This window comes from Astyanax mexicanus, chromosome 1, assembly GCF_023375975.1.
Source record: "Astyanax mexicanus isolate ESR-SI-001 chromosome 1, AstMex3_surface, whole genome shotgun sequence".
Lineage (NCBI taxonomy): Eukaryota > Metazoa > Chordata > Actinopteri > Characiformes > Acestrorhamphidae > Astyanax > Astyanax mexicanus.
Window position 1 is genome coordinate 14,440,063 of NC_064408.1, and position 24,104 is coordinate 14,464,166.

The 24,104-nt window shown below is 38.7% G+C and overlaps 1 protein-coding gene across 2 annotated transcripts in view; it reads right to left on the minus strand.

The window, feature by feature from the left end:
• atp2a3 (ATPase sarcoplasmic/endoplasmic reticulum Ca2+ transporting 3) overlaps positions 1–24,104 on the minus strand; it is a 146,785-nt gene that overhangs the window by 38,731 nt on the left and 83,950 nt on the right. For both annotated transcript variants that reach the window (XM_007228597.4, XM_007228598.4), the window contains exons 6-8: positions 17,900–17,980; positions 15,816–15,901; positions 10,508–10,972 (exon numbers count right to left, since the gene is read on the minus strand). In XM_007228597.4, the coding sequence (XP_007228659.1) occupies positions 10,508–10,972; positions 15,816–15,901; positions 17,900–17,980 (632 nt within the window). The remainder of the gene's footprint in view (positions 1–10,507; positions 10,973–15,815; positions 15,902–17,899; positions 17,981–24,104) is intronic.

The window sequence follows — 24,104 nt, forward strand, 5'->3', positions numbered from 1 at the left end:
AAACAGGTTCTCTGAGCTGCTACTGTTGAACCATTGAGTAATTAATCGCAAACCACAAGGTTGTGGGTTTATTAAACAGGTTCTCTGAGCTGCTACTGTTGAACCATTGAGTTGTTGATCATAAACTACAAGGTTGTGGGTTTAATACCCATGTTCTCCAAGCTTCCACTGTCGAACCATTAAGTTGTGTGTTTAATACCCAGGTTCCCAAAGCTGCCACTGTCAGACCATTAAGTTTTTGATCGGAAACCACAAGGTTGTGGGTTTGATACCCAGGTTCTTCAAGCTGCTCCTCTTGAACCATTGAGTTATTGATCATATACTACAAGGTCGTGGGTTTAATACCTAGGTTATCTAAGTTAAATGCAAATCTGAGGAAAATGCAGTCATAATCTGCAATCTGTAGTCATAAAATCATAATATATGGATATCATACAGCCCTGAAAAAGGCATAGCTTGTTAGGAAACTTTGGGTTCTGCCATTCATGTGGATGCTAGTTTTACATGGTTTAAGGAACACAACTACAAGTTCTAGGTATTGATTTTGCCTCCAAACTCTCCAGCACAGAGCATTGAGCACAGAATTGAACATAAAATCTGATCCACTGAGACTCCTTCTTGCAACTTAAAAGAACTAAAAGATTTACTACCACAGCATACCTTCAGGGGTCTAGTGGAGTCCATGCCCTGATGGGTCAGGATTGTTTTTCTGGCAAAATTGGAACCTACGTAACCTTAGGCAGGTATTCTAATCATAATGTTTTCTTAGTACTGCTATTCTAATCATGAATTAACCTCAGTAGTGCTATTCTGTTCATGAATTCACCTTAACAGTGCTGTTCTAATGATTCATTTACCTCAGTAGTGCTGATTGATACCACAGCATACCTTCAGGGGTCTAGTGGAGTCCATACCCTGACAGATCAGACTGTTTTTCTTTGGGGCAAAATTGGAACCTCCATAACATTAGGCAGGTGGTCATAATGTTATGACAGATTGGTGTAGATAAATAAAGTAATAGTGAGTAGTGAGACAGAAAGACAGACAGATGGCCGGGCACTTAGCCAGACAGATGCAGAGACACATGATTAAACATGAATCAAGCTGAAGAGTTATGGCAGCAACAAACAGAACAGTAATCCCACACATCTATTAAAAGAAGCTATAAATATTTACAGAATTTACAAGACGCTTACGAGAGACTACGGCCTTACAAATGCACGACTGCACTGTTGCCTCATGCTAAGAAATCCGGATAATCAGCCAAAAGCCATTATACTGATATATCACACACACACAGTTCACTTTAAACATCCTTTACAGCCCTCGGCTTTCCTGCTGTCAGCAGTTTACCAACAGAAAAGCGGCAACGGACGGCAGGAACGCTCCAAACAAAGGAAAAGGTGGACAAAAATAGGAAGAGAGAAGTGTGCAGGCATCCCACTGAAGCTGGGAAGAGGAAGAGAGGGAACGAGGGAGAGGACAGAGGCAGGACAGCCATGAATAGAATAGCACACACACACACTCATATATACAGACACACTCATATACACACATGTATCTATCAGAGCTCCAGCCCAGGGGACGTGTGTTCTAGGCCATAGTTTGTTTCAAACTCAGTCAACTCAGTCAATTCAACTCAGAGACTGCAAAAAAAGATGGACGCTGTGTCGCCGTTTCCATTCATTCAATGAAAATAAAGCCAAAATCTTCCGCCATGTTGGCGATTCTGATACCCGAGTCTGTGCAGTAGAGACCAGAGGAGGAAGAAAGACTGTGGAGAGCAGCCTACTCATTTAAATAACCCCGCCCCTGAGGGCTGCCTCGCGGTCACAGGCTGCAGAGCGGAGCGGAGCGGAGCTGACGGTCTGTTATTGGTCCCGCCCATAATCAGCCCTTTTACAATAACCACACCTTTTTTGAATAGAGCTGAATAACGTTTAAAAAAACGAGTTCTGTGGGGATATAAAAAATTGACAATATAAGCAGAGGTTACACTAGCTGTTGCATTTAAATAAAGGAGGTAGAATTACAGTATATTAGAAAAAAACGAGATTGAAATTTGTCTGTTTTGCCATTGAAACCTATGGGGATGGGTGGGGTAACACTGCTTTCTGAAACCGAACAGCAGGGGCCGCCCGACCTGTGGTGGCTTCACTTTTGAGAGGCGATGCTCTGTCCAGCTATACACAGTCTATGATTCAACTATACTGCCCAGTAATTGATCATTTACAGACTATGAGACACACACAAACACACACACACACACATAGAAAAATAAATCCATAAACTGGGCAAAGACTCTTACAGCCTTTCCATCAAACCTGGCCTGTTAGAGACATGGACATTTTTGTCTTACACTAGCAGTTAAAATTTTGGACACACCTTCTCATTCAATGTTTTTTCATATTTCTTTCTTTTTGAATTACCTTAAATTCAGCACCTTAAAACACAAACACACACACACCGCGCTCCCTTCCCCATCCCCCCTTTAACTTTACATTTCTCTCCGGTCTCTCTCTCTCTCTCGCGCTGGGCGTGTCTTTAGTTTCCGCCTGTTCTCGTTTTTCCGCCAGTTCTCGGGCTCCCTATCTCTTTATAAAGGCGTTTTTTCCCCGGCCGCGTCCCAATTCACTAGCCAGGGCAGCGGCCTGCACAGATCTGATTGGCAGAGGAGAGCGTTTGAAGATTTTACACCACACGTGATTGGTCTGCAAGTTTCCTGTGCCGCAGAGCGCACATACCGTAAAGAAATAAAAGTTCTGACGCTTTAAATGAATGCTGTCAGAATTAAATCCTTTTCAGTAGTTTATTGATTTGGGTCCGTATTGGACAACGTCTGGGTCCGGACCCGGACCGCAGTCCGCATATATGTGATCCCTGGTCTAGACCATATACACGGTTTTGTTTTATAAAACCACTCCTTGCTGCCCTGCAGAGAACAACAGGTTCAATATTCAGTTTTACAGTGTTAAATATGTCAGGTCAAGAAAGACTTTCTTTATTTTATATATTTTTTATAAAAACAAGTATTTATGTTTAGTAAAATCAAGAAAGACCATATTTTATTTTTTATTAAAAAAATATTTATGTTAAGTTAATTCAAGAGAAATGGTCTTTTATTTTTAGTAAAAAAAACTTATTTTTTTCAGGAAATAGTTCAACTTTAAATGTCTAGAGATACATTGTTGCTGTTAAAAATGCATTTTCCAATAAAGGGAGTATTGGCAAAACTGGTTATACTTTTTATACTTGTAAAGTAACTTAGTTACTTTTAAAATCAAGTAATCCATAAAGTAACTAAGTTACTTTTTATGGGAGTAATCAGTAATCAGTAATCCGATTACTTTTTCAAAGTAACTATACCATCACTGAAGGTGTACGTCATTCTGTAGTTCTCATGCGGCTTCCGTGTCTAAGTGTTTTTTTCCCTATGAGAAAAATCAATGGGCTTTTTTAAAACCTGTCTCTGTCACATTCTGTGGTAAATAAATCTGTTCAGACCCCTGTACGTTTTATTCTGTGTACAATTTACTCCTGAACATCACTGGATCCTCTAAATTACGAGATTGTTTAAGAGCTGTAAGGAGAATAAAGCTAGCTTTAAGCTAATGCTACAACGCAGCTGCAGATATGGGCAGGGGACTCTTTTCGATGCAACACCAGCGAACTCCGGCTGTATGTTGACAGCATATTACACACAGCTGATCCAACATGTTTAGATGTTTGGTGTTTCTGGCTCAATGTTTTAGTATATTAAGCATTTTTACTTTAAGTATTTTAGACTCTATAGTTCTTCAGTTAGCTGGGTTAGCTCTGTGTTTCTGGAGTAACTCTGTCTGGCTAGTTTTCCTGCTCTATCCCACAGCTCGCCTCAGTGAGGGCAGATAGTCAGTTGATTAGTTAGTTGTTAGTTGATTATTTGGGTCAGGTGTGCTGTAATAAGCTAATGACGTAACTAAATAATCAACCCTTTGGGGAAGTGCTGCTCCTGAACAGTAAAAGCTCACTTTCTCTTATTATCTTTTTTTTTAAGCTCTAACACAGTCTACACTGCTTAACATCACCCTACTGACAGAGGTTTCACCTGTTTAAATCCTTTATTTATCCTCTGTGAAGAATAATAATAATCCAAAACGCGAATTAGCCAGAGTTCGCTGGTGTTGCACGGAAAAGAGTCCCCCGCCGATTCCTGCAGCTGCGCTGTAGCATTAGCTTAAAACTAGCATTTTTCTCATTACGACTTTTAAACGGTCTCGTAATTCAGAGGATCCAGTGATGTTTAGGAGTAAAATGTACACAGAATAAAACATACAGGATTCTGAACATATTTCTTTACCACAGAAGTAACAGAGGCCAGTGTTTGAAAAGCCCATTAATTTTTTTCATTGATCTGAACCTCTTAGACACAGAACCCCAAATATGGGCATAAACAACATGGCGCCGACTACAAAGTGACAAAAAACTTCAGTGGTCTATGAATTAGCAGGTGTCCCAATACTTTTGCCCATAAAGTGTTTTTTTCATTATTTTTAACAATGTTCCTATAGATGGTTACATTAGGACAATCTGACCATTTGTTCCAGGTACACTAATACAGTAGATACAGGCTACTTGATTAATGCACCAATGATGACCTCATGTCCCATTCATTCATTCATTCATTCACTCAGGCTGCAGGTAAACACACACCACAGAATTGTGTGTGTGTGAGTGTGAGTGTGGATCATCTTTACACAGCAGACAGCAAGGTTATGTAGTCACCTTGACAACATGGAACAGGTGAGCTGAGGACAGGAGTATGATTGTGTGTGTGTGTGTCATTATTGCACAGTGAAAACACTTGCTTCCTGGAAACTAATAACACACCACAGGGAATGCCCCAGTCAATCAAATCCTCTGTAAAAATCTATTACCTCAATACAAATAGTACAGCAACAGAGACTCAACACACACACTCTGTCAACAACCCCGCGGGGCATTAGTGCTGAGCGATATGACCTAAAACCAATTTCACAATTAATTTAACATTTTACCTCCATTAGAATTCAAGAATCATTTTTTATGGAATGTATTTTTTCTGCTTAAGACGCTCAGTTGGCTTGGGTAAAAAAAAAAATATATATATTTTTTATCTTTTTTTAATCATTTTATTATTTTTTTTTTTTTCCATTTTCTCCCCAATTTACACGACCAATTACCAACCCACTCATTAGGACTCCCCCTATCACTAGTGATGCCCCAATACCAGGACGGTGAATACTAGTACCTCCTCCAACATGGACCGACCGGCAGGATTTCTTTGTATAAACTTCTCACACGTGACATAAGTACTGCTGAGGTACATATATACGATAACAGTAGCAACACTGGATTCTGAAGTAAATGTGTGAATAGAGTAGCACTGCTGAGGCGAATTCATTATTAGAACAGCACTACTGAGGAAAAGTTATGATTAGAACGGCACTGCTGGTCTAAAGTCATAATTATAACAGCACTAGTGAAGTAAATTCATGATTAAAGCAGCACTGCTAAGGGTAAATGAGCCGTTAAATAGCACACCTGATGTAAAGTCATGATTAGAACATCACTGCTGAGGTAAATCCATGATTAGAATAGCAATGTCGAGGTAAATGTATGATTGAAACAGCACTACTGAGGTAAATCCATGATTAGAATTGCAATGTCGAGGAAATTTTATGATTGAAACAGCACTACTGAGGTAAATCCATGATTAGAATAGCAATGTCGAGGTAAATTTATGATTGAAACAGCACTACTGAGGTAAATCCATGATTAGAATTGCAATGTCGAGGAAATTTTATGATTGAAACAGCACTACTGAGGTAAATCCATGATTAGAATAGCAATGTCGAGGTACATTTATGATTGAAACAGCACTGCTAAGGTAAATTAACCATTATAATAGCACTGCTAATGATAATTAATGAGTAGAATAGCATTGCTGAGATAAATTCATGATTAGAATAGCACTGCTGATGTAACTTTATGATTAGAACAGCACTTCTGATTTTTAATCATGATTAAAACAGCACTGCTGATGTAAATTCATAATCGAAACATCACTACTAAGGTAAATTCATGATTAGAATAGAACTGCTGATGTGAAGTCATGATTGGAATAGCACTACTGAGGTAAATTTATTAGAATAGCAATGTCAAGGTAAATCCATCATAAGAATATCACTGCTGAGGTAAATTTATAATTGGAACAGTAAATGTTCACATCTTTAGATACAAGACAGGTGTTTTGAGAGGAAAGAGGAAACTCTTGGTGATGAGTTTCAGTGCTGTATCTCTTTGTAAAGTAGTAACATTAGCAGTGTGTAGAGAGGACCGCAGCAGTGCAGGTCTCAGGGCTGGTCTCCTATCACGCGAGGCCGAGGTGAGTAAATATTTACACTCTCACAGCAGCACTCTTTCCGGAAGGTTCCCGGCTCTCGCAGGAGATTAAGCTGCTTTCTCACAGAGGGAACTCCCTGCTGTTAAACACAGAGAGACCTGCTCTGAACACACACACATACAAACACACATACACACCCCTCAAGGCATTATGACAGGTAGACAACATACCCTCACACATGAATAAGCTTAATGCATGAACACACAGCTTCACAGGTCTGTTTTCATGCAATATTAGGATTATATTTACAGCTGAAGAGACCCCACTTCAGTTTCTGAATCAGTTCTCTGATTTTGCTATTTTATTCTATAAACTACAGACAACATTTCTCCCAAATTTCAAATAAAAATATTGTCATTTAGCATTTATTTGCAGAAATTAAATAAAGATGGAGAGCTTTCAGACCTCAAATAATACAAAGAAAGGTTTTAAGAGTTCAGAAATCAATATTTGTTGGAATAACCCTGGTTTTTAATCACAGTTTTCATGCATCTTGGCATGTTATCCTCCACCAGTCTTACACACTGCTTTTGGATAACTTTATGCCCCTCCTGGTGAACAAATTCAAGCAATTCAGCTTGGTTTCATGACTCGATTAAATTCCAGAGGTTTTTAAAAATTTTTTGCGGAACATCTAAACTAAACAATGAATGCATATTTTAACCCCTACATTTGATTGTCTTGATACAGCATCTGTTTTCTTCTGATAAAATCATATGAATAGAGAACGTTTAATGCTGAAAAACAGAAATAATATGTGCATGAGCATGTGTGTATGTTTTTGTACCTTTAAATAACAAAAACAGAAAGAAAGGAAGTAAATTGAAAATGCTCATCTACACTGAACATGCATTCATACCTAACACAATGTGGGCAAGGAGGACAGAAAAAAAAAAGAAAAGACACAGCTCTGAAAATTCAATCATGTTTTTCCAATTGAAATCATAAAGGTCACATAAGTTGGAAATGGGACAACAAGTGTGTGTGTGGTTTTCTGATAAACGAGTGAAAGGAGGGAGAGGCACGGGAGAAGGAAAGAAAACAAAGACTTCATTCTCACAGCTCAATCCTGCGTATAATTTAGAATGGATCAGAAGTGCGTCTCGCGGGCTGGTGCTCGATTTAAGGTCACTGCGTTGTCTCAACAGCAGCTCATTTACAGAGCAGGAAAATCCCTCAGAGAAAAACAGTATGTTGCAAATTCACCATGCCAATCTGGCAGTCTGTACAAGCTCTAGTACTGAAATAAACAAACACGCCAACACACATCTGTGTGCTAACTAGAGTTAGAATAGCACTACTGAGGTAAATTCATGATTAGAAAAGCACTGCTGAGGTAGATCCTTGATATGAACAGCACTACTGAGGTAAATCCATGATTAGAATAGCAATGCTGAGAAAAATTAATTATTAAAATAACACTACTAAGGTAAATTCATGATTAAAACAGCACTGCTGAGGTAAATTTATAATTAAAGGATCACTGATATGGTGAATGTATTTTTCTTTGTTAAAATCAATAAATAATTATTACTTTTCTATGAAAAGCAATTTAATTATTCATATAAATCGATGAGAGAAAAACAGTATGTTGCAAGTTCAACATGCAGTTACTCCAACAAAAGCAGAATAAACTGTTTTTGATGAATGATATGGTGTTCCAATACTTTTGTCTTTTATGGTGTATTAGTGCATCTCAAAAAACGGAACATTATTTAAGTTACTTTATTCCAGTAATTCAGTTCAAAATGTGAATGACTATCTATATTATATAGATATATAGATATTACACACAGTATACTTGGATCTACTGTAATTGTTTATTTCTTTTATTGTTGATGATTATGGCTTACAGCCTATAAAACCGCAAAAATCAGTGTCTCAGAAAATTTGAATATTATATAAGACCAAGTGGTACTTTTGGCAGTGTGGGCAGTGTGCCAAGTCCTGCTGGAAAAGGAAATCATCATCTCAAAATGAAAGGTAAAATTTACTGATGATCAGTGATGGTTTGGTTTGGGGAGACATGTCATCTGCTGGTGTTGATCCACTGTGTTTTATTATCAAGTCTAAAGTCAGTGCAGTTTTGTTTTCCCACAAAATCTTACAGCACTTCATGCTTCCCTCTGTTGACAACTTTTATGGAGATGTGGATTTCATTTTCCAGCAGGACTTGGCACACTGCCAAAAGTACCGATTGGTCTTTTATAATATTCTAATTTTCGGAGACACTGATTTCTGGGTTTTCATTGGCTGTAAACCATAATCACCAACAATAAAAGGAATAAACGCTTAAAAAATATCACTCAGGTGGTTGCCAGTTTGTCACTTTCGCTCTTGAATTAATTCAAGGAAATCAAGGTATATGCTGTTTTTCAGTTATAGAGTACATTTAAGGTTTTAAAAGCTGAAAGAACATGAAAGAGTCAGTGTGCTCCAGGCCTGCATCAGGACACTGCAGTTTTCCTTTATTCTCTCTGTTTTTTTAGCTAGTTTTTGGCAGCCTTGTTATTTCATCTCCCCTCCTGTCTCCTGCTTCCTGTCTGATGGGGTTTATTCACCCTTCTGCATGCAGGCTGGAGAGGGAAAGAGCGAGAGAGAGCCGGGGCGGAACTCTGTTAGTGTTCCGTCATCCAGGTGTACACAGTGTCGCTGCCACTGGCAACCCATCAAAGTCCATGCAGCAAACATGGCAGCTCTGTAGGGAGTTTCCCAGCCTGTGAAACCCACCTGTCAGTGCTCCAAAAATAACAGACCTGCTGAAAGAAACAGCACTCAGAGCAGCGGGAGGAGCTTTTGGAGTCGGGCCCTCAAACAAACCCAAACAAATACAGTAGCTTGATTATTACTGTGCGGACTACAGTATATGAAAATTAAACATAATCAGATTTAGAAATAAACGAATATAGTGTTACATTTACGGTGTTAAATACATATTGCAACAATTAGAGTCTATATATTAGACATGTCTTAATAAATTGACTTTAGCTACTTATTATGCAATACTTAAAACATTTGGCCAAACAATAAGATAATTCATGTATTGATTTTTGTACCAAGGCTATTTTCATGCCTTCCACCTGCATCATTTTAATAGCGACGGTGCTTATGAATATGTCTAGGTGTTGGTCTGGAAGTGAAGTGTGTTGAGTGAAATTTCTGCCGAATTGCTATACAGGTGCACCACTGACTGAAAGAGCCCTAGTCAATATTCAACAGCCAGATAAAAGTCACTGTTATCTCGGCAAGCCTGGCGCACAGTGCCCACTAGGTTTGTTTCCTTTGCTGAGAAGTGTTGGACACGTCTGGGTCGCTGTACCATTTAAATAGCAATTCGTCAGAGCCACCAAAAGGGAATGGCAAGTGACATGCTGATTTATTTATTGCATGTTACACCCAAACGTTTCGATCATACACAATACCATTACATCCCTACTGATGCATGCATTGCAGCATAACACATTAAATTATTATTACCATTACTTGCATGACATCTTGTGGCTCATAATTTAGCTTGAGACTAAAATGATAATCTGGGGCTAGTGAGTTAGCTTGGGGTAGCATTAACATACATAACATTTAATTATGTTTCTTTTTAGGAAATATATACAGTGAGGAAAACAAGTATTTGAAAACCCTGCCACTTTGCAAGTTCTCCCACTTTTTATCTTAGGGGCATTTGCACTATGAGAGACATAATAAAAAAAAAATCCGTAAATCACAATGTATGATTTTTTTTGTGTGTTTATTTGTGTTTATTTGTGTGTTACTGCTGCAAAAAAGTATTTGAACACTGGTGAAAATCAATGTTAATATTTGGACATGTACCTAAGATAAAAATTTCAGACCCCTCCATGATTTCTAAGTGGGAGAACTTGCAAAGTCGCAGGGTGTTCAAATACTTATTTTCCTCACTGTATAAAGTTACCTTACTTCAATAGCTGAATATGTACATTCATTTTACACAGCCATACTATCTGACCCTTAAAGCAGCCACTAACAAACTTGCATATAAAAAATAACCCATTTATTTCACTTTAAATAATGTGGCAGGTGAGCTTACAGATAAATGAATTTACTCACCCTGCACACGGACATCTGATTGGTGGTTAGTGTACCGGTCTTGTCAGAGCAGATGACGGACGTGCAGCCCAGCGTCTCCACAGAGGGCAGCGAGCGGACGATGGCGTTCTTCTTGGCCATGCGTCGGGTTCCCAGGGCCAGACAGGTGGTGATGACGGCGGGAAGGCCCTCAGGAATGGCAGCCACCGCTAACGCCACGGCGATCTTAAAGTAGTAGATGGCCCCGCGGACCCAGGATCCGCCGTGGACGGGGTCTCCGAAGTGGCCGATGTTGATGACCCAGACGGCCACGCAGATGAGGGAGATGACCTTGGAGAGCTGCTGGCCGAACTCGTCCAGCTTCTGCTGCAGGGGGGTCTTCTCCTGCTCTGTGCACGCCATCTGATTACGGATCTTTCCGATCTCCGTGGAGACGCCGGTGCAGACCACCACACCGATGGCACGACCCGCAGCTATGTTGGTGCCCTAAGGAGGACAATATAAAAACAGAAATGATATCATTTTTATTTTATAGATATAATAATAAAAAATACTATTAAACTAATCTGTAAAGAGGATTCACAAAAATCCAAATTTAAATTATAACAATATGAAACTTATAATGCAATTAATAAAGCACTGAAAAATGATGAGAACAACATCAAGAAAACTTTAATTATGCTTTAAAGTTTAGAGTTAGGTCAGTCACAATAACAATTTTATTGTGGATGATATATCGTCCCAGAAATTAATGAGATAAACAATTTTATTTTTATTTTAAGATCATTAAATATCACTCTAAAGTATAAAACATATTTTTTCCTGTTGTCATAAATGCATATGTGTTCCTTCATTGTTTTTTATGTCTTCAACAATGATCTACAATAAAACAATTTTGATTGGTATTTTGACTGGTAGTGTTTATTGTGCTTATTTAACTGAAAAAAGATTCTATAAAACAATGTATTATTAAAAAATGTTAAAAATCTGCATCTCCATAAAAGTGGTCAGCAGAGGGAAGCATGAAGTGCTGTAAGATTTTCCAGGAAAATAACATAGAAATAATATTAATATTATTGTATAGATATAATAATCATTATTAGAATTATTAAACTAATCTGTAAAGAGGATTCATCAAATCCAAATTTAAATTAAAACAATATGAAACTCATGATGCAACTTATGAAGTTACATTTTCAGTTTAATAAAGCACTGACAAATGATGAGTACAACATTCAGAAAACTTCAATTATGCTTTAAAGTTTAGAGTTAGGTCTGTCACAATAATATTTTTTATGTGGACAATATATCGTCCCAGAAATGACTGCAATAAACAATATTATTTTCATTTTAATACCATTAAATATCACTGTAAAGTATAAAGCGTATTTTTTCTCATTGTCATAAATGCATATGTGTTCCTTCATAGTTTTGATATTTTCAACATTAATCTACAATGAAACAATTTTGACTGGTATTTTGACTGGTAGTGTATATTGTGCTTATTTAACTGAAAAAATATTATATAAAACCAATTGGTACTTTTGTCAGTGTAGGCAGTGTGCCAAGTCCTGCTGGAAAATAAAATCTGCGTCTCCTTAAACGTTTAGTCTGTCACAATAACAATTTTTATGTGGACAATATATCCTCCCAGAAATTATTGTGTTAAACAATATTATTTTCATTTTAATACCATTAAATGTCACTGTAAAGTTTCCTTCATAGTTTTGATGTCTTCAACAGTAATCTACAATGTAGAAAATAATCAAAATAAAGAAAAAAAATGGACTGGTAAGGTATATTGTGCTTACATAACTGAAATCTTTATTTCAAAGTGTATAAACAGTAATATAAAGCTCTTAAGAGTGAAGGTCCAAAATCCTTCCTTTCTTTTTTCAGTCTATATTTACACTCTTTCCAAATTTGCTGTGTAGGCCGGTATGGAAACAACAGTAACGTAAGAAATTCCTCAGCTCCATACGCTTATTTTACATAATGCGATCTGGAAACTTCATTCACTCTGGCAGAGAGTAATTCAGTTGGCCATAATGTCATTAGACAGCCTTTTTCCAGGGGAGTCTATCGTTTACAGGGATGATGTGTTGGAAAATGCATAAAGGCGGGCTATGAAACGCACATCACGAGAGTGCAATCTGCTTTAAGGGACTAAACAGCTAAATTGAGGCACACTGTGTTCAGTGCAATTGTAGGAGCTAAAGAAATACAGCTATATATCCCTATATAGAGAGCTTTCAGACTTCAAATAATGCAAAGAAAATAAGTTCATATTCATAAAGTTTTAGGAGTTCAGAAATCAATATTAGGTGGAATAACCCTGGTTTTTAATCACAGTTTTCATACATCTTGGCATGTTCTCCTCCACCAGTCTTACACACTGCTTTTGGAGAACTTTATGCCACTCCCTGTATAAAAATTCAAGCAGTTCAGTTTGGTTTGATGGCTTGTGATCATCCATCTTCCTCTTGTATATTCCAGAGGTTTTTTATTTGATAAAATAAAAAAACTCATCATTTTTAAGTGGTCTAATTTTTTTCTAGAGCTGTATATATCCCTAATACAATATTAATGGACTGAGGATGGAAAAGTGTGTATTCCTGGTTCAGGAATTTTGATGGAAGCAGGAGATCGGCGACTGAACCTGCATAATCAGACTAAGAGCAAGAAAGGACACTTAAGCCCAGTGTTTACACTACACTCTAATGCTTTCTCCAAACAGAACAAAAGAGAGAGAGAGAGAGAGAGAGAGAGAGAAAAGATGGCCTTTTATACACCAGTCCAGTCAGAATATTATGACCACTTCCTTATTTCTACACTCGTTTCACATATTTGCACGGCTCATTGAGCTCCATTGGCTTCCAGTTGATGCTCGTATAAAATTCAAAACACTTACAATCGCCTACAAGGTGATGACAAAACAGCTCCTTACTACCTGCACTCACCTCCTTACGCTAACTCCAGGCCGCTGCACTTCTCCAATGAACGTCGCCTCGCTTTACCAAACAAACATTCACACAAAGCCCAAAAATCCAGACTGTTACCACTACCAGATCAGGAGAATCCCTCACTATCTTTAATAAACTCCTGAAGACAGAGCTCTTCAAAGAGCACCTACTCTCCTAACACCTCTAACAAACTACCTTCTACTACCAGATCAGGAGAATCTCTCACCATCTTTAATAAACTCCTGAAGACAGAGCTCTTCAAAGAGCACTTACTCTCCTAACACCTCTAACAAACTACCTTCCACTACCAGATCAGGAGAATCTCTCACTATCTTTAATAAACTCCTGAAGACAGAGCTCTTCAAAGAGCACTTACTCTCTTAACACCTCTAACTAACTACCTTCCACTACCAGATCAGGAGAATCTCTCACTATCTTTAATAAACTCCTGAAGACAGAGCTCTTCAAAGAGCCCTTACTCTCCTAACACCTCTAACTAACTACCTTCCACTACCAGATCAGGAGAATCTCTCACCATCTTTAATAAACTCCTGAAGACAGAGCTCTTCAAAGAGCACTTACTCTCCTAACACCTCTAACAAACTACCTTCCACTACCAGATCAGGAGAATCTCTCACTATCTTTAATAAACTCCTGAAGACAGAGCTCTTCAAAGAGCACCTACTCTCCTAACACCTCTAACTAACTACCTTCCACTACCAGATCAGGAGAATCTCTCACTATCTTTAATAAACTCCTGAAGACAGAGCTCTTCAAAGAGCACTTACTCTCTTAACACCTCTAACTAACTACCTTCTACTACCAGATCAGGAGAATCTCTCACTATCTTTAATAAACTCCTGAAGACAGAGCTCTTCAAAGAGCACTTACTCTCTTAACACCTCTAACACACTAACTACTTCTAACCTCATTTCCTTCTTCTCCTCTCTACTCCTCTATCCCATTATTTCCCTTTGACCTTCTTTAGGCCCTATCTAAGATGTTTTACCTTTAACTTCTATTACTTTTGTACTTCACTATTGTAAGTCGCTTTGGACAAAAGCGTCTACCAAATGTAATGTGATGTAATGTAATGTAATGTAATATTTTATCAGCTCACTGCAGTGACACTGATTGGCATTGTGGTGGAGTAGAACATACGCCAGGGGTCGACAATAGGTGAGTTGTGCTCGGCGTGACTTTAGTTTCCGCCCATTCTTGCTTTTCTGCCCGTTCTTGGGCTCCCTATCTCCTTATAAGGCCGTTTTTTCCAAGGCCGCGTCCCAATTCACTAGCCGGTGCAGCGATAGTGTATTGAACCGTGTCCCTGACAACACAGGTTCGATTCCGCGTGAGCAGCGGTGTGTTTATTTATTTATTTTTTCCTTTCTTCTTGAGTTTACCTGCTTTGAGATCAACTGTTCTGCTATTGGGTTCAACAACCCTCTGAGCTGGAGAGCTACCAGTCTGTAGGACTTCATCCCATTACACTTCATTTACCAAAATCGATTTCTTTATTTTTTGTGGCCCGCCACGTAATGGCTTGGAAAATATCTAGTCTGCGGCCAAACTTAATTGACGATCCGTGGATTAGAGGATGATGAACACTGTAAATTGGGCAGCAAACAATTCTGAATTTCTGTCTCTGACTTTACTTCACGTTATCTACAAGGTAGAGGAGCTATAGTAGGTCGAAGTGTGTAATAGAGTAATAGAGTGGAGGACAGTGAGAGATTAAACACAGTGTTTAAAAACTCCAGCAGCACTGCTGCTGTATCTGAGCCACTCGTACAAACAACACAACACACACCAACACCACATACACCACCACCATGCTGATCAGCGCTAATCACTGCAGTGCTGAAATAAAAGGATCCACCACCCAAATAATAATAGCTGCTCTGTGGTGGTTTTATTATATTCTGTGGGGTTCTGATTGAAAATTTGAAAAACAGGGTGAAAGGAGGAGAATAATAAAGTATACAGAGAAACAGATACAGAACTACACTCTGTAATTAATATAGAACTACAAAGTTGTCCTATATGATCAGTTGAGCTGATGCGGTGGATAGTGATTGCAGAAACAAGGAAGTGGTCATAATGTTCTGTCTTGACTGTGTATAAAGGCTGTTCTCTGGAAGATACAAGAGTGGGCTTGAAATTATATGAGCACAAATGTAAGCAAAAACTTACAAGGATAGTCATATAAATAAAAAGTAAAAAAATATTTGCACATGACAATAGCAATTTGTTAGCAATTATTTCATGATGTAAAAGCTGAAGACTTGCAAGGAAAGCGATAGGTTGAACAAAGAGTGCACCCTCACACCCACACACAGCCTCAAAAACAGGAAAGAAGTGCTTACAGAAAATAGCATATTCTTCTTATCTTGATTAACAGCTCGAGGGTCCGGAACAGGGTCTGTGTGCTTGATAACTGATACCGACTCGCCTGTTAAAAAAGAAACAAGCAAACTAGACGTTAGACATTAGTTATTTTTGGGACTTGTACAACTTACACATCTCCTCAGACATGTAGTAATGTAATGGTGCATTAAAACAGCTGCAAAGCCACAATCACATTTAAAGTGAGTTTATGAGTTCAGTTAACATGTCAAGGATTTAATGAAAAAATAAGTAAAACACAACTCAGTTAAAACACAATCAGAGAATAGTGTTCTTTTTTTATTTAATTTTCTTCCTATTTTCTTCCCAATTTACACGGCCAATAACCAAACCCACCCTATCACTAGTGATGCCCCAACACCAGGAGGGTGAAGACTAGCACATAACTCCTCTGATACATGTGAAGTCAGCCACCACCTCTTTTCGAACTGCTGATTGAACTGATGCAGCATTAACGAGTAGCATCACAGCTCAGTCGGAGAAAAGTGCAGCGACTCGGTTCCGATACATCAGCTCACAGATGCTTTGTGCTGATCGACATTACCTTTTGGAGTGATGAGGGGAAAGAACGCCATCTACCCACCCAGAGAGAGCAAGGCCAATTGTGCTCTCTCAGGGCTCCGGTAGCCGATGGCAAGCTACATGAACAGGATTCGAATCTCGATCTCCTCATCATAGTGGCAGAGCTTAATCCGCTGGACCACTCACAGCCCATAACGGAAGAGTGACAATTTAACATATTTCAAATTAAAGGCACACTTTTACTTGCAAATAGGCCTGTAACAATAACACAAATTTTTGTGGAAGTTTTATTGACCTAGAAATGATAGCGATAAACAATATTATGAACAGTATGCCAGTGGTATACTGATAACAGAATAGCATAACAAAGCAAATAATGATAAGTCGACTGACGAGCGTAAACAAACAATATCTTTATAATATTCATGCATTTTTACTAAATTAATGTTGCAATCTGTTCTTCTATTCTTTTGAGGTCGTCACTACCTGAGGCTATTGTGTGTATAAACACACAGCTTAATAAACTACCTGTGCACTTTGAAAGCTCTCAGAGCCTCGTTTTAAATACTAGGACCCTCAGAATTCTACCAATGAAGTGTGGAGCTACTTTGAGCTTGTTAATGGTGTAAAAAGAGATAGATGCCCCTATGCCCCTATCACTAGCATTGTGAGCCTGTTGGTAGCATCAGCTCAAAGTGCTGTATTTCAGAATGCTGTGGAAGAACGGAGGTAAGCCATTTGACAAAAGTTTGTACTCATTATCATGTTTCACTACATAGACTGTGTATAGCTGGACAGAGCATCATCTCTCAAAAGTGAAGCCACCACAGGTCGGGCGCCCCCTGCTGTTCGGTTGCAGCCCCACCCATTCCCATAGGTTTCAATGGCAAAACAGACAACTTTCAATCATCGTTTTTTTCTAATATTCTGTAATTCTACCTCCATTATTTAATCCAACAGCTAGTGTAACCTCTGCTTATATTGTCAAATTTTTATATCCTCACAGAATTCGTTTTTTAAAATGTTATTCAGCTCTATTTAAAAAGGTGTGGTTATTGTAAAAGGGCTGGGTTACACCTAGCCGGGGTGGGACCAATGACTTTATGGGTGGGACCATAGACTGTGTATAGCTCTGTGGAGGCAGCCCTCAGGGGCGGGGTTATTTAAATTAGCAGGCTTTCTCTCCACAGTCTTTCTCCCTCCTCTGGTCTCTACTGCGCAGACTCGGGTTTCAGAATCGCCAACATGGCGGAAGATTTTGGCTTCATTTTCATTGAATGAATGGGAAAGGCGACACGGCGTCCATCTTTTTTACAGTCTCTGTTTCACTACAACCCAAGTCCGTACCACACCAGATTTCTCCTTTAAAAAACACTCATACACAACAGTGAATGTAGAAAATATTAAAAAATCCTTTGAGTTAAGTGCTTCATTAAGTTTTCAGTTCATTTTCTATGGTACAATAAACACTTTTATTAATTTAAGTAGCACTGTTTCGAAAGTACATAGAAGAAACTGGTACCTGTGAGGATTGACTGGTCCACACGTAGAGTAGTGGATTTGATGGAGACAATCCGGATGTCAGCAGGCACCTTGTCGCCAACTGAAAAAAAGAAAAGATGAAGAATTTTTTTTTTTCAGTGTTCAACGTGTTAGAGTATTAGATATTCGTTAGAGAATTCATGAATAATAGGTCTTTAAATAGTACATTAAAATAGTTATATTAACATAGAGGTGAATTAACTATAATTTGTATATAGGAATGAGCAGATATGTCTTTTAATCAGTATTTTGGAAAATATTAGCAGCAATATAAACTTTTAAACATACACTTGTGACACAACATTCCTCACAGTCATAGGGCAGCTCTAATAGGCTAAATTAGACCTTCTGCTTTAAATGTGGCCTCCAGCCCAATACTGACCCACACAGGAAGTGATGAAGCACGTCAGAGGAGACATTACAGCATTAGATTCCCCTAAAGCTAACTGCAACTGAACATGAAGCACCCACAGCTAAAACAGAACGTCTCACAGTGACCCCAATCCCACAGGGGCTTTAGATACACAAATCAAACAGAAAACAAAAGAGAAAGAGCAGCTGAACCATCAGTAAACCGTCTCCCAAAACCTCTGCTCTTACGGCCATGTTCCTCCCATAAACACTCGATTACAGCGGATCGAAGCGGCAGCGGCGGCGGAGGACACGGGAGCCCGGAGGCTGAGACGCTCCAGCACGACAAGACAAACAGCCACCAGCGCTCAATCCCACACTGATGAAGACACGGACACTTCAGCAGATCAATACCACGCTCAAGTGCTACATCAACACGCAAAACCCAGGCCTGATCCAGCACTCCACTTTCAGAGAGAGGAAAACGCGAAGTGGACACAATCCAGACTGATGTCTGAGAAGAACAAATGCACTCAATATCTCAGCTATTTTTAACTTTTATAGACTTCAGTATGGTACAAAGTTGTTTTTTTAGGACAGAGATTTTAGGAAAAGAAGCTTCTTTTTAAAACAAAAAAAAATACAAAAGAAAGGAACAAATGGGCAGAATAACTTTTTTCTGAATCTTTGTTTCTGAATCAGTTTCTCTGATTTTGCTATTTATAGGTATATGTTTGACTAAAATGAATATTGTTGTTTTAGTTTATTCTATAAACTACAGACAGCATTTCTCCCAAATTTGAAATTTAAATATTGTCATTTAGAGCATTTATTTGCTGAAATTGAGAAATGACTGAAATAACATAAAAGATGCTGAGCTTTCAGCCGCCAAATAATGCAAAGAAAACAAGTTTGTATTCATAAAGTTTTAAGAGTTCAGAATTCAATATTTGAACAGTTATTATGCATCTTGGCATGTTCTCTTCCACCAGTCTTACACACTGCTTTTGGATAACTTTATGCCTGCACTCCTGGTGTAAAGATTCAAGCAGTTCAGTTTGGTTTGATGGCTTGTGATCATCCATCTTCCTCTTGATTTTATTCCAGAGATTTTCATTTTGGTTAAATCAAGGAAAAACATCATTATTAAGTGGTCTCTCATTTTTCTTATCATTAGGAGAATATGCCAAGATACATGCAACCTGTGATTAAAATCCAGGGTTATTTTATTCTGGTTTCATGAGTGGTTATCTCAGTTTCCTTCTAAACTGATATATATTTGGAAACGTATTAATGATCCGTAGCCTGATAAGTAGGCATGTCGAACGGGTGTTCATTAGGAGTGCTCAGTCTCCCACTGGTCCCGGGTCAGGCCTAATGATGCTCCACAGATTTACAGACAGCCTTGTTACAATTAGGCAGTTTGAAAAGGCAATTACACGGCCGTTTCTGCACCTGGAACGAGACAGACACGGATGAAGGGAAAGCCCTGGGCCATGCAGGGCTTCCGGTCCTCGCTCTCAGCTGAACTCAGCACAAATAAACAGGAAATGCTGGAGATGAACTGAATGCTTTTTTTTTGTTTTGTTTGTTTGTTTTGATGTTATATTTGTTATAATAGATTTTGATATCATTTAGGTAGAGGCATTTTTTAAGCCCATGTTAGGTTTTTGCCTCTACCTGCACTATTTTGTTTATTGCTATTTGCAGTTTGTGTTTATTGTTTTTATTGGTGCAAAAAATAAAATAAAAAAATAAAATAAAATACTAAATTAAATTAAAAATAAAGATACTCCTGACCTGTGGAGCTGTGTCTGGGCAGAAACTTCAATAATCAGCAGCTGATAACTAAAGTTTATTCACATAAAACATGTTCCAGGAGAAACACAATCTAACCTCAAATTTACAAACTAAATTCAACTTTATTCAGAATGTCTGAGAACAGAATGGAGAGATCAAGGCAATATATCCAATATTCAACTGCACAAAAACTAAAATGAAATTTATTGAAGAAAATTTATGAGGAAAAAGTTAGAACACCCACACATGTATTTTCTATTTATCATCTACTTAAAATGTGGTTGGTGTGGCACAGTGGATAACACCCCCCTGTTCTTAGATATTATTTGAATTCTTAGATATGATTTGATTATTATTATTATTTAAAATACAAATTTTAAGAAAATTACTAGAATGTACTCATGCTATTAGCATAGCTGCCATTTGGCTATTTTCATGTTTTTGCTAATTCTATGCTATAACAGGAGTGAGTGCCAGCAGGATAAAAATGGCTTTGCATCTTTTAGAAAAATACAATGTGCATGTATACATAGTTATTTCTTGCCATAAATATCAATTACAGTAGTTGAACATGCAGTCATCCACTTCTTTAAAAACAAAGAGAAAATCAAAGGAATCAATGGACTTGCTTGCTTTTAAACATGCAGTGGAATGGCCCATATATTATTATTACAGAACTACAAAGTGCCCCTATACACTAAGCGGAGCTGAAAAAATGGATAATGGCTGTAGAAATGAGGAGATGGCCATAAACATATGCTGGACTCGTGTGAACTATAAACCCTAATAAGTAAAGTCTTCTCAAATTGTTTTTTTAGGTTTATCTTTGCCTCAAATGAATTAAGTTTTCAAAACTCTGTTTTTTTAGTTTATTTAATACTGTGTGGAGTTGAACAAATGTTCATTCTCAAAATCATTAATTCACATAAATTATCTGAGCACTGCCAACAGAGTTAGCAGCTCAGAAAAATGATGCTGGTTCTTACAGCCAACAACACAGAGGCCAGTTATTCATCATATATATGCTACAAGTTTACCTAATGTATTCCCGGGGGGAAACACTACACACTGATGGTGAGTTTCAGAAACTGGGGGACACACCCAGTATGCAAATAGATTGTGCCAGAAGCTAATGAAAAAGAAGCTGCCTATGGCAACTTCTAAATACATACAACAGCTACCATAATCCTGTATATTGTGTGGTATAATAAAATAGACATAAAATAGACAACTGAATTCATGTAGTGCAAACCAAAGTATTTAGAATACATAATAAAATCTTATACACATTGTTTTAGGTATTGATGAAAAGGGGAGCCTTATTCCTACAAATAATACTTAAAAACATGAGATACAGAGCTTCATTAGATTGTAAAACAAGCAACTTCTAAGCAAAACTATCCTTATCAGCAGACGTTTCATTTATATTGATAAATCGCTTAATACTGGCAGATTTCATCCACAAATTTAAGTGTTAATGCAAGAAAAAAGTAAAAAATAAACTACTTGGGTGTTCTTCCATGAAATCCTACTATGGACTCAAACGTTTCTCCCACTCCATACATCTTCAGCACGCTCACAATTCACTCACATTCTTCTCTAATACCCACGTTACACAAAACCTCCCTCCTCTTCAAATGGCATCTCTGTCTTCTCAGCTCCATCACTCTCTCCTGCTTTCTCTCCTCACCCACACAGTTGTTTTACCCCTCCTGAGCCATGCCTGCAGTCCACCCAGAACGCCCAGAATGCAATCTCCACCCCATTGGAGGCATCTGTGCGTGGGCATAGGGGGCAGGAGGGGGCAAGGATGCCCCCAAGTTCAAGTTCATCCCACTCTCTGTAAATGTCTTCTTTAACTCACACACTCTCTCCCACACCGCCGTTATCGGCCTCCTGACTGCCCCCAGCCTTCCTCCCACCAGCCTGCCAGCCGGCATGAATGGCTTCAGAGCCCATCTAAATGCTAATGTGGCCTGCTGGAGTTATGGGACTTCTGTACCCGGCTAGAACAATGCAGAATGAGCTAAATATACACAACCATTACGTATTTGTGAGTGTGTGGGGGAGTTGCACCAAATGCTCAGAGAGTGAGACAGTAGTATTGAGGCTAGATGAGTAACTTTGAAGTGACAGCTCGTGCAAAAGCTGGCAGATTTTTGGGGAATGAGGGTCACAGCAACATTGCAATGGCAGATACTAAGGGTGGGACAAAATATTGATATCTCGATATATCATATCATTTTCATACATAACATTAAATTAGGGCTGCACAATATTGGAAAAGAAGTACATAGCAAATGTTTTTTTTTCGACGTTATATATCGCGATATTAAACAATGCAAAGCCCATGACGTCACCAGCCCTGCCCCCACCCAAGAGCTGAGTCGGCACCGAACACTCAAAACCCAAAGAAAACAGCAAAACAAACAATCAGCCCTTTAATGAGGCATTTAAATAGCTTTTTAAATGGTAAATAAATAAGAGCGTTTTTCTGGGATTAAAAGCATGAATTCAGCTGCAACTGGAAATATCTGCGCAAAACTGTGCTGGACTGAGGTGCACAGCTTTCGCCACGTGTGTTTACAAGCACGTGCTCAATCATGTGGATGGAGACCATTCGGCGGTTACCTTGTGTTTACTCCTGCCCCCCCCCTTGGGCTCCCCTTTCCCCTCACACGTCTTGCACAGGCAGCAGCAGCCTGTCACGCACACAGACACAGAGACAGCGCTGTGTATCTACTTCTTGTGTCAAGAATCCAATCAATGAACTTGACGTGTTTGATTTAATTGCGTTAAGTGACATTACACAACCCAAAAAAGAGCAAAATAGTGAGAATGAAAGAGAGAAAACACGTCTTTCCAGCTTTTCCATGTCCTCAGGCCTTCAAAAAAAATCCCCCAGCCGGCTCCTCGGGCTTCGGGACCTGCAGCACTGTGGAGATGTTTTCCATGTCAGGAAAAAAAAAAACTGTAAAAAAAAAAAAAAAAAAAAAAAAAAAAAGTCAGGGGAAAGTTCCACTGTGGACGGCAGGACGGACACTGGGGTAGGCAGAACAGTGGGGGAACCCTGGTCCAACACCGCTGCTGGAAACTAAACGTGTAAATAGATTTATACGTACACTTACTCATTGCTTTTTCAAAAATAACAGCAGTGGTTTGTTTCCAACGCCCCCCTCTCTCCCTCTCTTTCTCTCTTTCACTAAAGGTGTGCCAAAGCTTCCATTGGAAGGGGCATATGCAAGGCTCCAGAAGAAAATATAATTTTATCGATATATCAAAGTATCGTAAAATTTTGAGGCTCGCTTAAAATCCTTTAATTTTCAGTTCAGAGTTTCAGTTTAGTTCTCCAGCAGTATTAGCATTAACTGCTAACCGTGCATAGCACTAGCTCTTTGGCCGTTCGGAGGTGAGTATTATCAGCCTGTAGCCTGCTGCTAACCTCGGATAGCACTTCTGGAGCAGCATAAGCATTGCCCTTTAACTGCACCAAGCGCTAGCTCTTTGGGCATACAGGGGTGAGTATTAATGGCCTGTATCCTGCTGTTAACCCTGGATAGCACTGCTGGAGCAGCATTAGCATTAGTTGCTAACCGCTAGCTCTTTTGGTGTTCAGAGGTGAATATATCGGACTGTAGTTTGGATCATTTTCCATGTTAAAACAAGCTATATGGGATGAACCGCTAGCTAATATCGCCTTGGCTTACCGGAACACTCAAGGTTCCTCAGTGTGGCTCTGTTGGTTGGCATTAGCCGCTAACTGCTAGCGGTTAGCCGCTAATGCTAATTCTCCAGCTTTAGTGGATATCTGGAAATCTAAGCTTAATATAAATAAATGGAAGCGCTTTATTCAGCAGTGCTCGTTTAACTTGTCTGACTTGTCTGAAATGTTTTTTTTTTTTAAAGAATTACAGTTTTGTTTACTTAACTTACAGGTCTCACCACCTGCTGAATTTAGAAGGAAAACAATTTGCAATGTAAATTTTCCCAATATCGTGCAGCTCTAGTGTTGTGTCCACTATACAAGTTTGATT